General features: G+C 34.9%; 1 protein-coding gene across 5 annotated transcripts; it reads right to left on the reverse strand.

The window, feature by feature from the left end:
- Positions 1–3,393: 3,393 nt before the first annotated feature.
- LOC110006959 (protein MAIN-LIKE 1) lies at positions 3,394–9,444 on the reverse strand. Of its 5 annotated transcripts, none has more exons than XR_016052218.1 (5): positions 9,174–9,444; positions 4,774–5,575; positions 4,552–4,674; positions 4,291–4,464; positions 3,394–3,803 (listed from the first exon to the last, which is right to left on the reverse strand). XR_016052218.1 is itself a non-coding variant. In XM_088862180.1 (5 exons), the coding sequence occupies exons 2-5, from the start codon at positions 5,068–5,070 to the stop codon at positions 3,532–3,534; spliced, it is 903 nt and encodes a 300-aa protein (XP_088718306.1). In that variant the 5' UTR covers positions 5,071–5,178; positions 9,174–9,444; the 3' UTR covers positions 3,394–3,531. The 5 variants fall into 5 exon arrangements, 4 of the variants coding, with proteins under 4 accessions (XP_088718306.1, XP_088718307.1, XP_088718305.1 ...); XM_088862180.1 differs by having other exon boundaries at positions 4,254–4,464; positions 4,774–5,178; XM_088862181.1 differs by having other exon boundaries at positions 4,254–4,464; positions 4,552–4,671.
- Between the last annotated feature and the right edge of the window lie 3,136 nt (positions 9,445–12,580).

Here is a 12,580-nt window from a genome sequence, read left to right on the forward strand (position 1 = left end):
TTATTTTATTTTTTAATAGAAATTGTCCTAGGATAAGTCAAGTTAATTTGGGAGGAGGGAAGATTTTATGCGTGCTATATTATTAGTGAATGGGGAAGATTTCGTGCATGATGTATTATTGGTGAGTGGGGTTTCTAAAAAATAGGAGTATAAATAGGATAAGGTTAAATTTAGTTAGTTTAAGAGTATAAATAGGATAAGGTTTGGTCTACAGGGGTTTATCTTTTCAACAATGGGTAAAACGTGGGTGGCACGTGAATTTAAGAGAGAGAAGATAGGGATGAGAAAAAATAAGTTAAGGGAGATAAAATAGGAAAGTCATATCTTCTTTTCTTTTTTTTGGTCTATTTAAAGGGACGTTTCCCTTGATTTTAAGGGGGTGAATGAGTTAATAAAATTTGATCTAGTGAAGAGATTATTTTGGGGTGGATTCCCTCTCAGACCTTGAGAGATGGTATGTTCTCTCAACTTTTTTTTTATTGTTATTTTTTTGGACTTATTTTCTCCCTGCATCAATTGCATCACTTGAGTTCTGATACCAATTGATGCATTACTGTAGGGAGAAAACAAGACTAGAAAAATAACAAAAAAAAAAAAAGTTGAGAGAACAAACCATTTTTCAAAGTCTGCAAGGGAATCCACCCCAAAATAATCTCTTCACGAGACCAAATTTTATTAACTCATTCACCTACTTACAATAAAGGGAAACGTCTCTTTAAATAGACTAAAAAAAGAAAAGAAGATAAACAACTGACTTTTTATCTCCCTTAACCTATTTTCTCTCATCCCTATCTTCTCTCTCTTAAATTCACGCCACCCACGTTTTACCCATTGTTGAAAAGATAAACCCCTTTAGACCTAACCTTATCTTATTTATACTCCCAAACTAACCAAATTTAACCTTATCTTATTTATACTCCTAATAGAAACCCCACTCACCAATAATATATCACGCACAAAATCTTCCCCATTCACCAATAATACATCACACACAAAATCTTCCCTCCTCCCAAATTAACTAGACTTATCTATTAAAAAAAAAAAATTAAACCCCAATTTTATTTACATCGCAAATGGGCCAGTAGTTGGTGTAATTACCCTGGGGGGAAATGGACTTGCAGTTGGTGCAACCACATGGAGAGAAAACGGGCAGGCAATTGGTGCGATCACAGACAAAGAAAATGGGTTGGCAGTTAGTACAATTGCAGAGAGAGAACATGAACCTTCAATTGTAAAGAGAGACAGAATTGGCAAGTTGTCGATGCACTTATAGAGAAATAAACTGGGCCAGTCAGTGCAATTTTAGTCGAAGAAAATTTGCCAGCTGTTGATGTAATTGTAGACACAGAAAATGGGCCAACAATTGGAGCGATTGCATAGAGTGAAAATGGGTGTGCTACTTTGGATTGGATCCAGCAATTTGTGCTTAGAGAGAGAGAATGGGGTAATATGGAGAAAGAGAGAGAGATGAGGATCACAAGGAGAGAGAAAGAGAGAAGTTCGGGGGACTGACACGTGTAGAGAGAAAAGGATGGTTTTAAAAAGGGAAAAATTTCGAAAAACACTCTAAATGGATTATCTATGCAACTTACCCCCACTACAATCTTTTCTCTCACTTTTTTCCACCTAACAACCCTTTTTTGCAAAAACCCCCCCGAGGTAAAAAGTTAACAATTTTTTGACAAAAATACCCTTCTCGTACAAACCAAATCATTACGCGGATCCCAAGTAAAGTAGTACCGGAGTGCAGTACAATACTACTGAAGTGAAATGTCAATAATCCTTACCGGAGCGACGTGGTATATTATCGTAGCGCTGTGGCTCCAGGGACTCCATTGCCAGAGCAGACTGTCGGAGCGTGCAGTCCCACTACCAGAGCGCTATTCTACTTATGCCGGAGCACTCAAGGTCATAACCTACTGCTAGAGCGCACATATTAAATGTCGGAGCTAGTATCCTTAGCGCCAGCGCACAGTCTTCCATTGTTGGAGTGCCATGGCTCCAGGAGCTTCATTGCCGAAGCATTGTCATTAATCATTGGAGCACTGCGGTTCCAGAAGCTTCATTGCCAGAGCGTGGTCCCACATCACCGGAGCGTTTTGGCTCCAGAAGCTTCATTGTCGGAGCATGGTCCTACATCGCTAGAGCGTTGTGGCTCCAGAAGCTTTAATGTCGGAGTGTGCTGTCGGAGCACATAGTCAGACTGCCGGAGCGCGTAGTAAGACTACCTGATTACCATGGTATAACAACACGTTGCTGGAGTGCATGGTGACGATGCCAAAGCGCGTGGTGACGTAGCCAGAGAGAGTTGTGATGTTGCCAGAGCGCGTGGTGACTATACCAGAGCGCATTGTGATGCTGCCAGAGCGCGTTGTGACGATGCCGGAGCACGTGGTGACGCTGCCAGAGCGTGTGGTGATGCTACCGGAGCATGTGTTACAAACCATATTTTTGCAAAATCCACAATTGTAAAGTACCATGAAGTTATTGCAATTCACTTTTATTTTCTAAAATGGTTCTTCTATCTTGCCTCAGTTACCGAACTAAAAAGACACCAAGCAAATACACCTAAAATTTGAACTCGGGTCTCATACTTAAGTTTCAACTCTCAAGCAATATAATAAGGTCACAATATATTTCAACTCTCAAGCAATATAATAAGAGCTTCCAAAACATAGCTAAAGGTCATAATATATTTGCATTCCTCACAAGATGAACACATCAAACTCGGAGTAACGTAACTCACACTAATTTTAAGTCAAAATCCTTTAAGATAAAATAACATAACTGTGAATAGAGAAGAAGACATACACATTGCTTCATGGGCAAGTACAGTAACTCACACATTAAACTTGGAGTATAGTATCCAAGCACATTGCTTCATGGGCTTTCCCTACAAATGAGATTCAATAACTTAAAAGAAACAGCGATAACAAATGCATAGGTTCATTTGATGAGAACGATGCATACAAATCCATGAATATATGAAATCACGGAGGCCAAGGTCTATAAACCATAGAACACAAAAGTTACCCTTTGCATGATGTCTTAATCAAGATAACCAACATAAATGAACAAGAAGAGGAAACTTTGAGGGGAAAAAAGAACTTAAAGAGGAAAATAAGATCAGAGTAAACAAGATCAAATCGAAAAGAACCCTCCTCATATAACCAAGTTACATTGTCAAAAAAATATTCAATCTCCAACCTGATGACTTCCTCATAATTGAAAGGTAGATATAACATTTGTTTCAAATATACATATATATATATATATATATATATATATATATATATATATATATATATATATATATATATATATATATATATATATATATATATATATATATATATATATATATATATATATATATATATATATATATATATATATATATATATATATATATATATGTATATCTAAAGGTCATTTTCTTCGCCTCAATGCTTTTATTGGCCAACTAAGAAGATTCTTTCCCCTCACATCAGGTTCCTTATCGGCATTCCCATCTCTCCGCAACAGTAAATTCTACCTTGATTCCTCTTGCAACGCCGGCGCTTGAAAGTGATCAACGCTTTTCTTTGTTCTTCTCTCATATTCATACTCACTATCACCATCATCATTGCCTTCAACATCCTCTTCTCCATCATCATCATGTTCTCCATCATCATCCTCTTCTTCGTCAACATCTTCTCGTCTGTCATCATCGTCTTCTTCTCCATCATCATCCTCTTCTTCTCTTTCACTTTCACTTAGCACTTCTCCACCCATAGTCTGCGTTGTCTCCTCGACACCTGTCTCTACAAAAGTGTCATTCAATAGCAGATCATGAGCCGTTGGTACATAACGTCTGGATTCCCCAGCTAATACTTCATTATTAAGTGCAGCTTATAGCAACTCTATATAAGTATATCGCAGCAAGTAGAGAATAAAAAAAACAAAATTGACCATTAGATATATTTTTCATAATTTTAAGATATATTAAGACGATAAAATAAGAATAAACATATAATAAATAATATCCCAATCTATTATCCGAGGATTGCCTGCTGAGGGTTGTACTTGTGATTAGCCTGCGGCAGTTTGTACATTAGATTGCGACTGCGACGAGGGGCGAAATGGGGTTTTTCTTCCTTGTAAAAACATGTTGTACCAGGCCATATACTCTGCTGTAGGTACTCCACCAGATTTATCTACGACTACCTTAACAACATTACGCTCACGTGCTTTCCAATCTTTTATCTGCTTACCCGATTCTACAGTCCAATTTGTGGAGTGTAAACCGACCTTCTCTCTCCTATCCAACTTGGATGGCCTAACAGGAATATCTTGCAACTTCCCAAATTGTTGCAACACACGATCTGACATAGAGTACTCTACAATGTTGAAACTGATGAGGCATGATTGACAGATAAAGTACTCTGCAATTTCATATAACTCCTCATATGGTTGCCAAGTCACCTACAAAAATAAGCATGAGACGTTATCAAATAACTAACCACAAATTTATTAGCTAATAGATCATAAGCACATAAGCCAATAACTAACCATATCAAACGAGATGCTATCAAATGAGATGTTTTTGTGGTGCGCTTGTTTCTTCCATATGCAAGCCTTAGGCATTTCTAGGCTTATGACCGATGTGGGCTTGGTGGCTAGAGCTCGAAAATGCTCATAGATCCAACATTGTAGAAGAAGTAAAAAGTAAGAAATCAAAGATAGTGAGAAATTGTAATATTCTGAAATTAAATAATAAAGAGAGAGAAATACCTGTAGTAAGGTCACTAATCCACTAAAATGATTATTTTCCCCACTGATGACTTTAGACAACGAATGATACAAAAAAGCAAGCGCCACATCACCCCATCCATACTTCCTTGCCTCATCAAAATCTCGAAACAATTGCAAGTATATTGAAAGTGTCGATCCTTTAGATGAGTCGACAAATATAGTTGTGCCGACTAAATAAATGAGATATGCTTGTGTGTGTTGCTTGAGTTGTAATTTGGTCAGCTTTTTTGTTAGTTGGGTGAATCGACTCCTCAACCATGTATATTTGAGACGCATCGAGGTGACTTCTTTAAGGCAATCTCCCAGATACTCCTTGACGAACGAAACATAATCTTCAGGTCTGATGCCGGTTACAAGCTCACCTGTCACGGGTATCCTTTATATCTGCCACACATCGTATAGTGTTGGAGTCATTTCACCAATGCTTATAAATGCAATATTCGTGTCCTTGCACCATTTCCCTATAAATGCCCTCACTAGATTGCAATCGATATGCGATACTCTAACATCCATCAATGGGCTCAACCCGGTCTTTTGAATTAGAGGTATCTGTCGTTGATCGATCTTCCATTTTACTAGGGCTTGAGTTGATTCATGAATACGAAGTACATTTCTCTCTTAAATTGAATAATAATAAGAAATTGCAATAGTCAATAACATGAGAAATACGTAATCAATGTAAATCATTAACTAAAACAAATATACCATCGTACCTCTTGCCTTTGACCTGATGAACAAGATGGCTCCCCTGTGCCTCTTAATTGTTCCAGGTCTTGCATTGCTAATTTTATTTTCATAATTGACATAAAAAAATAACCACAGGCATCATATCCAATAAAAAAAGAGATAGAATAGTTGCATATTTAATATATGTGTGCTAATCTCGCGAAAGGAATTAAAGTGGAACAAACACTATAAACAAATCAGTAGCATATACAATAAAAAAGAGAGAGAAAAGTGATATATCCAATATATGTACTGGCAAAAATATATCTACTGACAAAATTTCCCACAAATATGTGCTACAATTTAAAAAGACAGAACAAAGAAGATAACTAAAAAAAATGCCCTCAAGTTGATGCTTTACAAGTTGCCTTGTTGTGACCAGTTCCTTTGCACTTACTATAGTGAATAGGTCGCACTGGTACTTCTTGTGACTCGATGCACTTCTTTTTAGGTCAACCAGGGGGCCGTCTTGAGTGAGGTGGAAGTACCCTTATTCCATATGGAGGAAGTTGTCTATGCATACGCCTAGATAGATCGGTCAAGGTAGCTGATACGATAGGTTCGGAATATGTTTCACGAAACTTTGCAACCATGAAATATCCCTCACAATAGTCAACAGGATCTCTATTCATCCATTGAAGGCTTTTACAAGCATGTTTGCAGGACAAGCCCTTTATTTGCCAACCTCGACATTCACATTCTCGTGCAATTATATCTACCTTATAATTCATGCGATCATCCCTTGCTTCAAACACTGCTCCACTTGATACAGTGACGCTAACATAAAGGGATTGCTTTATGATCAATCTAAGTTCGTTTTGCGTGTGCGGGGTAAGCGTTGTAGTTTATGTTTCAGCTTCCTAGCTGCGGGTGGCCATTAGTTTCATGATTTGTCTTCTAATCAAGTCAACACATTAGAGAATTAATACGTCTCGTGCTTCTAGAATCCAGTTGTTATATGACTCAGCCACATTAGTTGTTACTTCGTTATATCGTTTACCCTTGAAGAGTGATGTCGCTCAATGGTTTGGCGATGCTTCCATGAACCACATGAATGTGTCCTCAGAAATTGACCTAATTTCATTCATCTTCTCAAAATACTCTTGCGGCCTCTATGCTCTACATGCTTCGACAAAATATTTAACAACTGCCTTCTTAATATCATTAGGTATGTCTTTTGCTTCCTTCTTAAAATTCTCCGCTAAATGACGCTCACAGAAGCCATGATGGGTATTCTCAAAAACTTGACAAACAATATCAATTAGGCCAGGGAGTCTATCAGACAAAAAAGTAATTTCACAATCTGTCCCAATAGCAATCTTTAAAGATTCCATAAACCATATACCCAGTTGTCGGTACTTTCGGCATCCACAATAGCAAATGCAACATGAAACATTTGCTCTTCCCCATCGAGTGAGTTGGCAGCAAGTAAAGTTCTAAGGTATCGTGCCTTCAGTGATGTCCCATCGAGAAATATAAGTGGACGACATCTACTTTTGAAGCCATGTATTGAGCCATAAAAGCTTATGAACATTCGACGAAATTTGCCACCTTGTAAGACTTGTCATGTCGCATAACTACCAGGATTCGTCTCCATCACACGGTTTACATATGCGGGTAACTGGTTGTATGCCTCATCTTGCGAACCATGTATGTCTTTGATGACCGTTTCTTTCTCGCCAAGCCTCACAATAGGATATTTATAGCCCATATTCTTGAGACAAATCATTCATGATTTCTTTAGCTTGTAATGCGCAGTGTTACTTAATTTATCATTGATTAATGATGTAATAAATTTTTGTGACGTTTGTCTCTGTACATCATTGCTTATCCCAAAATTACATGAGTGTTCTCTTTTTCATGTTTTGATGCTAAAAACGTTCATCCTGCCTAATTTTGAAGCATATATTTCCTATTTGCATCCATGACCCTTGCATTTTGCCCTTATGCGGTACCCCTCATTTTTAACAAGACAGTATGTGAAATGGTGCGCTATAGCAAACTTGCTAAGGGCTTCTCGGAAGTCATCTAGATACTCAAATTGTTGCCCTATACTGGTAAATGCATCCTCCAATGAACTAAGCAACTTTCGCGCATTGTTTTGTTCGGAACCAGAGAGCAACATATTAGATCTAAGAGGGGGTTTGACTTCTTCGAATGCCTTATTATTACGTGAAGTACTTCCACCCCTTTGTTCACTCCCATCAAATACATAAACAAAGAGATTATTCTCTCTTTCATGTGTATTCAACATCCTCTCAATATCATCGTCAATGAATACATTCACAAAAAATCTTCTATTTCCCAAGACAAAATACCTCAATGATATTGGCTGCATATCCAGCGAGAAACGCTTTATTACCTATTTTCGCAGGTTATCTAACCTAGTTCTACTTTCAATCATAACTATACATGCATCACCACTAATATAATCCAAAGTCCCATCGATATTTGATTGGACTTTTCTACAAAAAATACAATAAATCAATCTGCTATCACTTTTTCTTTTTTTTTTCCTGCACAAGATTTGTAATAATTTACACTCCACAGATAGACAAACCCAATTATTATCTAAATACAAAACTAATGACTTTTTGACAAAACTAGTATATATCATGAAGATAAAGGAAATTGACAAAGGTTACAATTTTATGGATCGCCATCCCCAAATATGTATGGCGATGTAAATTGCTCAGATAAATGATTAACATGATAAGGGACCAATTGTGTAAAATAGAAACCAACAAAGAATAAGTGGGTTATCATTAAATTGGATGGTTTTTACTACCCAATTGTTTCTTTCACCATTTATTGACTGTTACCATCCCAATACAAACACAATGCACATAAAGTATGAACATGATATATCAAACAAAAGAACTTGAATAAAGGATAAATATCCAAAGGTAGCAAGTAACAATAAATCAGAAAATATAGCAGGTTTAAGTATAAGAAACACAACAATAAAATTTACAAATAAATGAACAATGCTACCTTACAATAAATCAATAACATGATGATTTGGATATATCATGTACAATAGAAAGAAATGTTCATTTCCAAATGGATGAATTCCAACATTGACATGCCTTTGCAGAATACAGATTTCAAGTTCTCCATTTAAATAAAATAAAATTTGTAGATATATCAATCTGTAACTATAAAATATCCAAAAAAATGCAAGTAATTTGACCTAAATCATTTTGATGAAGTATGAAATGCTAGAACATATAATAACAAAAACACCAAACCCATTAAAAAATGCTTAGATTGGTGGACATGAAGAAAAGGAGATCAATCAAAATAATACATCAACAAATGAGATAAATAAACAGTGTATCAAGAATTCGAAGCCCAGAACATGCTGCAATTTTAGATTTACAATGCAGCAAAGCATTGAGATAATACTTAATTGTAGTCGACAAATTACAATAAAAAAGGAAAAATTGAACAAAATCATGAAAATATCCACATCGATATGTTAATGTTTAGATAGAATGGCCGAACTGAGCTACATTCATCATACAACAACTCATTCTGATTTTTAATTTCTTTTTAGAAGATGTTGAGCTAATAGTGATATGGGATTGCACAAAATAATAAGATCCATAAAAAAATAAAATAAAGAAAGAGAACGAGGAACAGTCACGTACCTGAAAGAGGCAAAACCCCCATAGATCAGGCCTTTACAGAGAACCCAGAGTTTCGTGGTCTCTTTCGTAGAGAGAGGGGGAGAGCTATGGCCTTCTTTGTGTGGTAGAGATGTTGCCCCAATGTTCCTTCGAAGAGAGAGAAAGATGGAGAGGGAACGTGGGAGGTGGGAGATCGGGTCGGAGAGAGACCGAGAGATCGAGAGGGACCTTGGGCTGGAGAGAGAGCGAGAGATGGGCTGTGTGAGAACGAACCTTGGGTAAAAAACCCTTTTTTCCTACGTGGGTAAAAAGATAAGGAAACATAAGAGAAAGAGAGATAAATGGGGTAAATAGAAATTGGGAATTAGGAGAGAGAACCCGTGTGAGAGGAAAAGAGGGTATTTTAATCATATTTGATGGTATTTTTGGGTTGGGGGTTTTTGAGAGAAAAGATTATTTGGAAGAAAAAGTGTGAGAAAAAATTGGGGTGGGGGTAATTTACATAGATAGTTCATTTGAGAGGGGTATTTAAAATTTTCCTTTTAAAAAGGGCAGTTGTTCTACAATTTGTTTGAGTTGAAAAAATAGGATTAAATTGGGTAAAGTTAGTCTAGCGGTTTAGAAGATATATAAACCTAATATTTCTATGTCTCAATATATGTCTTGAAATCTTTGGTGTATGGAGATATGAAACTTAAAAATAACAAGAGATGGAGATATTTTTCCTATAAAATAATATATAAATAGTTTTTTGGATTCGATCGGCTCTGAATTCAGATTGGGATCGAGATTCGGATCAAATATCTCAATCCTATCGGGTCCAGATCCGAATCTAAATCCCATGTGAACTTTTTGGATCCAAATCCAAACACGGTTAGACCCATTCTCAGCCCTAAAAAACATAGATGAACCTACTGATATTGGCATCGAAAATATGGTATATGATGAATCAATCTTAGAAAAAGATGGATCAATTGAGAGTACAAGTGGAATCATATAATTTTGCATGAATACATTAGGACCATATTTAATAGCCATACAAAAAGGGTTTTATATTATTTTATTTTTTCTCATGTTATTATGATGTAACCTTGATTTGACTATAAGAAAGTTTTCATGAATAAAATTTTTAATCACAAAGTAACATATTTTGTACTATTAATACTATTGTTATGACTATTAATTGTTGTATATGTAAATGAAGATATGAACTACAGATAAGTTTCAATATGTATATTTAGGAAAAAGTTTATATAAGGTGTCAACCTTATACTGTACGAGTAAGGTGCACCCAAAAAAACCCATTTGAGAAGGTTGTTCCTATGCTCCCTCAAATCAACCATTTCGACCTTGAGATTCATAGACATAAAAAAAATCCATTTTTAGTCCTAAAAATAGTTCATCTTCCAACACATTATTTGGACCATCCACTTTCAAGATTTTCAAATTTTTATAGATTTGCTTGATTGTTACCATTTCTAGAACTTTAAATTTTATAATTGAGAGCAACAATAGATTTTCATATTAGCGCAAGGCTTTGCAGCACCGAAACTACATGAAACTGCATTTTCAGCATAGTTTTAAGGTGGTCCTTACTTCAATTGTATAAGGTTGACACCTCATACAAACCATATAAGGTGAACACCTCATACAAACCTTACTCATGTATGATAGATAGATATATGCATATAGGTGGACACACATATCTTGTGCCGATGTGTGGTGTCTGGATGACATTTGTTCTGACACTCACATCCACATTACAAATAGACACACATATCCATTGCAATGCAACATAGGTATTTACCGTCTCCTTGGTTTATAAGTCGGTGAAGGAAGTCAAATTTTAAGTTTTAAGGGTACATATCTTGTGTATTTATGAACACTTGAAAATGGATGGTCTAGATCATGTGTTATAATATAAATTATTTATAAAATTTGAATTCCTATTCTTTTCAAAACCATAATAATCAAAATTGAAATGATCGATTTAATGGTTTTCCAACCACTCAATACTTTTCCTTAGGGCTCGTTTGGTACGCGTAAAAGTTTGACAAGAAAATATTTACATGCAAAATATTTACATATGCAAACAATTTACGGGCAAAAAATACTCCTGCATGATTTTTCCCATTTTTGGCAAAACACAGTTGGAAACAAGTAGCGAGAGAGAGAACACAACAAACTTGTACTTTGGGTATAGTTTCTCTCATTCTGAAAAATTTGAAACAGTTTCTCTTTAAAATTTAAATTTGATATGGTTTCTCTCTCTAGATATTTTGAGATGATTTCTCTCCCTTAAATATAATTTTGAGATAGTTTCTCTCTCTAAAAAAATTGAAATAGTTTTTATTTAAAATTTAAATTTGATATAGTTTCTCTCTCTAAAATTTTTGAGATAATTACTTTCCCTAAAACAATATTTTGAGATAGTTTCTCTCTCTAAAAATTTTGAGAGTTTTGTTATCTAAAAATTTGAAATTTGAGATTGATTAGCTCTCTAAAAAACTTTGACATAGTCTCTCTTTAAAATATTTGAGAAAGTTCCTCGGTTTAAAACTTTTCATGTAGTTTATCTATATAAATTTTGATAATGCTTCTCTTTCTAAAATTTAATATACTTTATCTCTCTAAAGCTTAAAATTGAAAGTATTTTTCTCTCCAAATATATTAAGTAGTTTCTCTATCTAAAAGTTTGTAGGTAGTGTTTCTCTCTAAAAATTGATAGTCTCTCTCTAAAATTTTAGATACTGTCTCTCTCTAAAACTTAAAATTTGCGATAGCTTCCCTCTCTAGAAATTTCGAGACAGTTTCTCTCCCAAAATTTTAGGTAGTTTCTCTCTCTAAAAATTTGAAGTTTAAGATAGCTCTAAAGAGTTTTAGGTAGTTTTTCCCTCTAAAATTAGATATATTTTTTCTCTTTAAAATTTTAAGGTACTCTAGCTCTAAAACTTAAAATTTGAGATACTTTCTTTCTTTATAAATTTTGAGATAGTTTCTATCTCTGTAAATTTTTAGCTAGTTTCTCTTTCTCTCTCTAGAATTTGATATAGTTTTCCTCTCTAAAATTTTAATATACTTTGTCTCTCAAAAACATAAAATTTGAATTATCTCTCCAAAATTTTTGGGAGAGCTTTTCTCTCTAAAAATATCAAGTAATTTTTCTTGCTAAAATTTTAGTGAACAAGTATTTTGTCCACATCATGTTGACGGTGGCCTTTCCAATGGTTGAGATATCATATGCCATATCCAATGGCTGAAAATTAGTCTCGTATTTTATTTTTTACTTTTATTTAAATAAGATACTTATCTGAATTTTGGTATGTAGGCGGATTTTTATAAATATGGCTAAATAAAAATAATTTAAAATATATATTGAATAAAAAATTATTAAAATACCTTAAATTTATTTTGGTCAATACTTTTTA

The sequence above is a fragment of the Amborella trichopoda genome, chromosome 3 (genome assembly GCF_054954075.1).
Source record: "Amborella trichopoda isolate Santa Cruz 75 chromosome 3, AtrichopodaSantaCruz75HAP2 v2.0, whole genome shotgun sequence".
NCBI classification, from domain to species: domain Eukaryota; kingdom Viridiplantae; phylum Streptophyta; class Magnoliopsida; order Amborellales; family Amborellaceae; genus Amborella; species Amborella trichopoda.

Excerpts from the sequence above, each read along its gene's own strand:
- LOC110006959 (XM_088862180.1), bottom strand. The coding sequence starts at position 5,070 with ATGCGTCTCAAATATACATGGTTGAGGAGTCGATTCACCCAACTAACA. Across the intron at positions 4,675-4,773 it reads GATTAGTGACCTTACTACAG|CATTTTCGAGCTCTAGCCAC; the intron begins GTATTTCTCTCT and ends TGGATCTATGAG. Across the intron at positions 4,465-4,551 it reads ATAGCATCTCGTTTGATATG|GTGACTTGGCAACCATATGA; the intron begins GTTAGTTATTGG and ends TTATTTTTGTAG.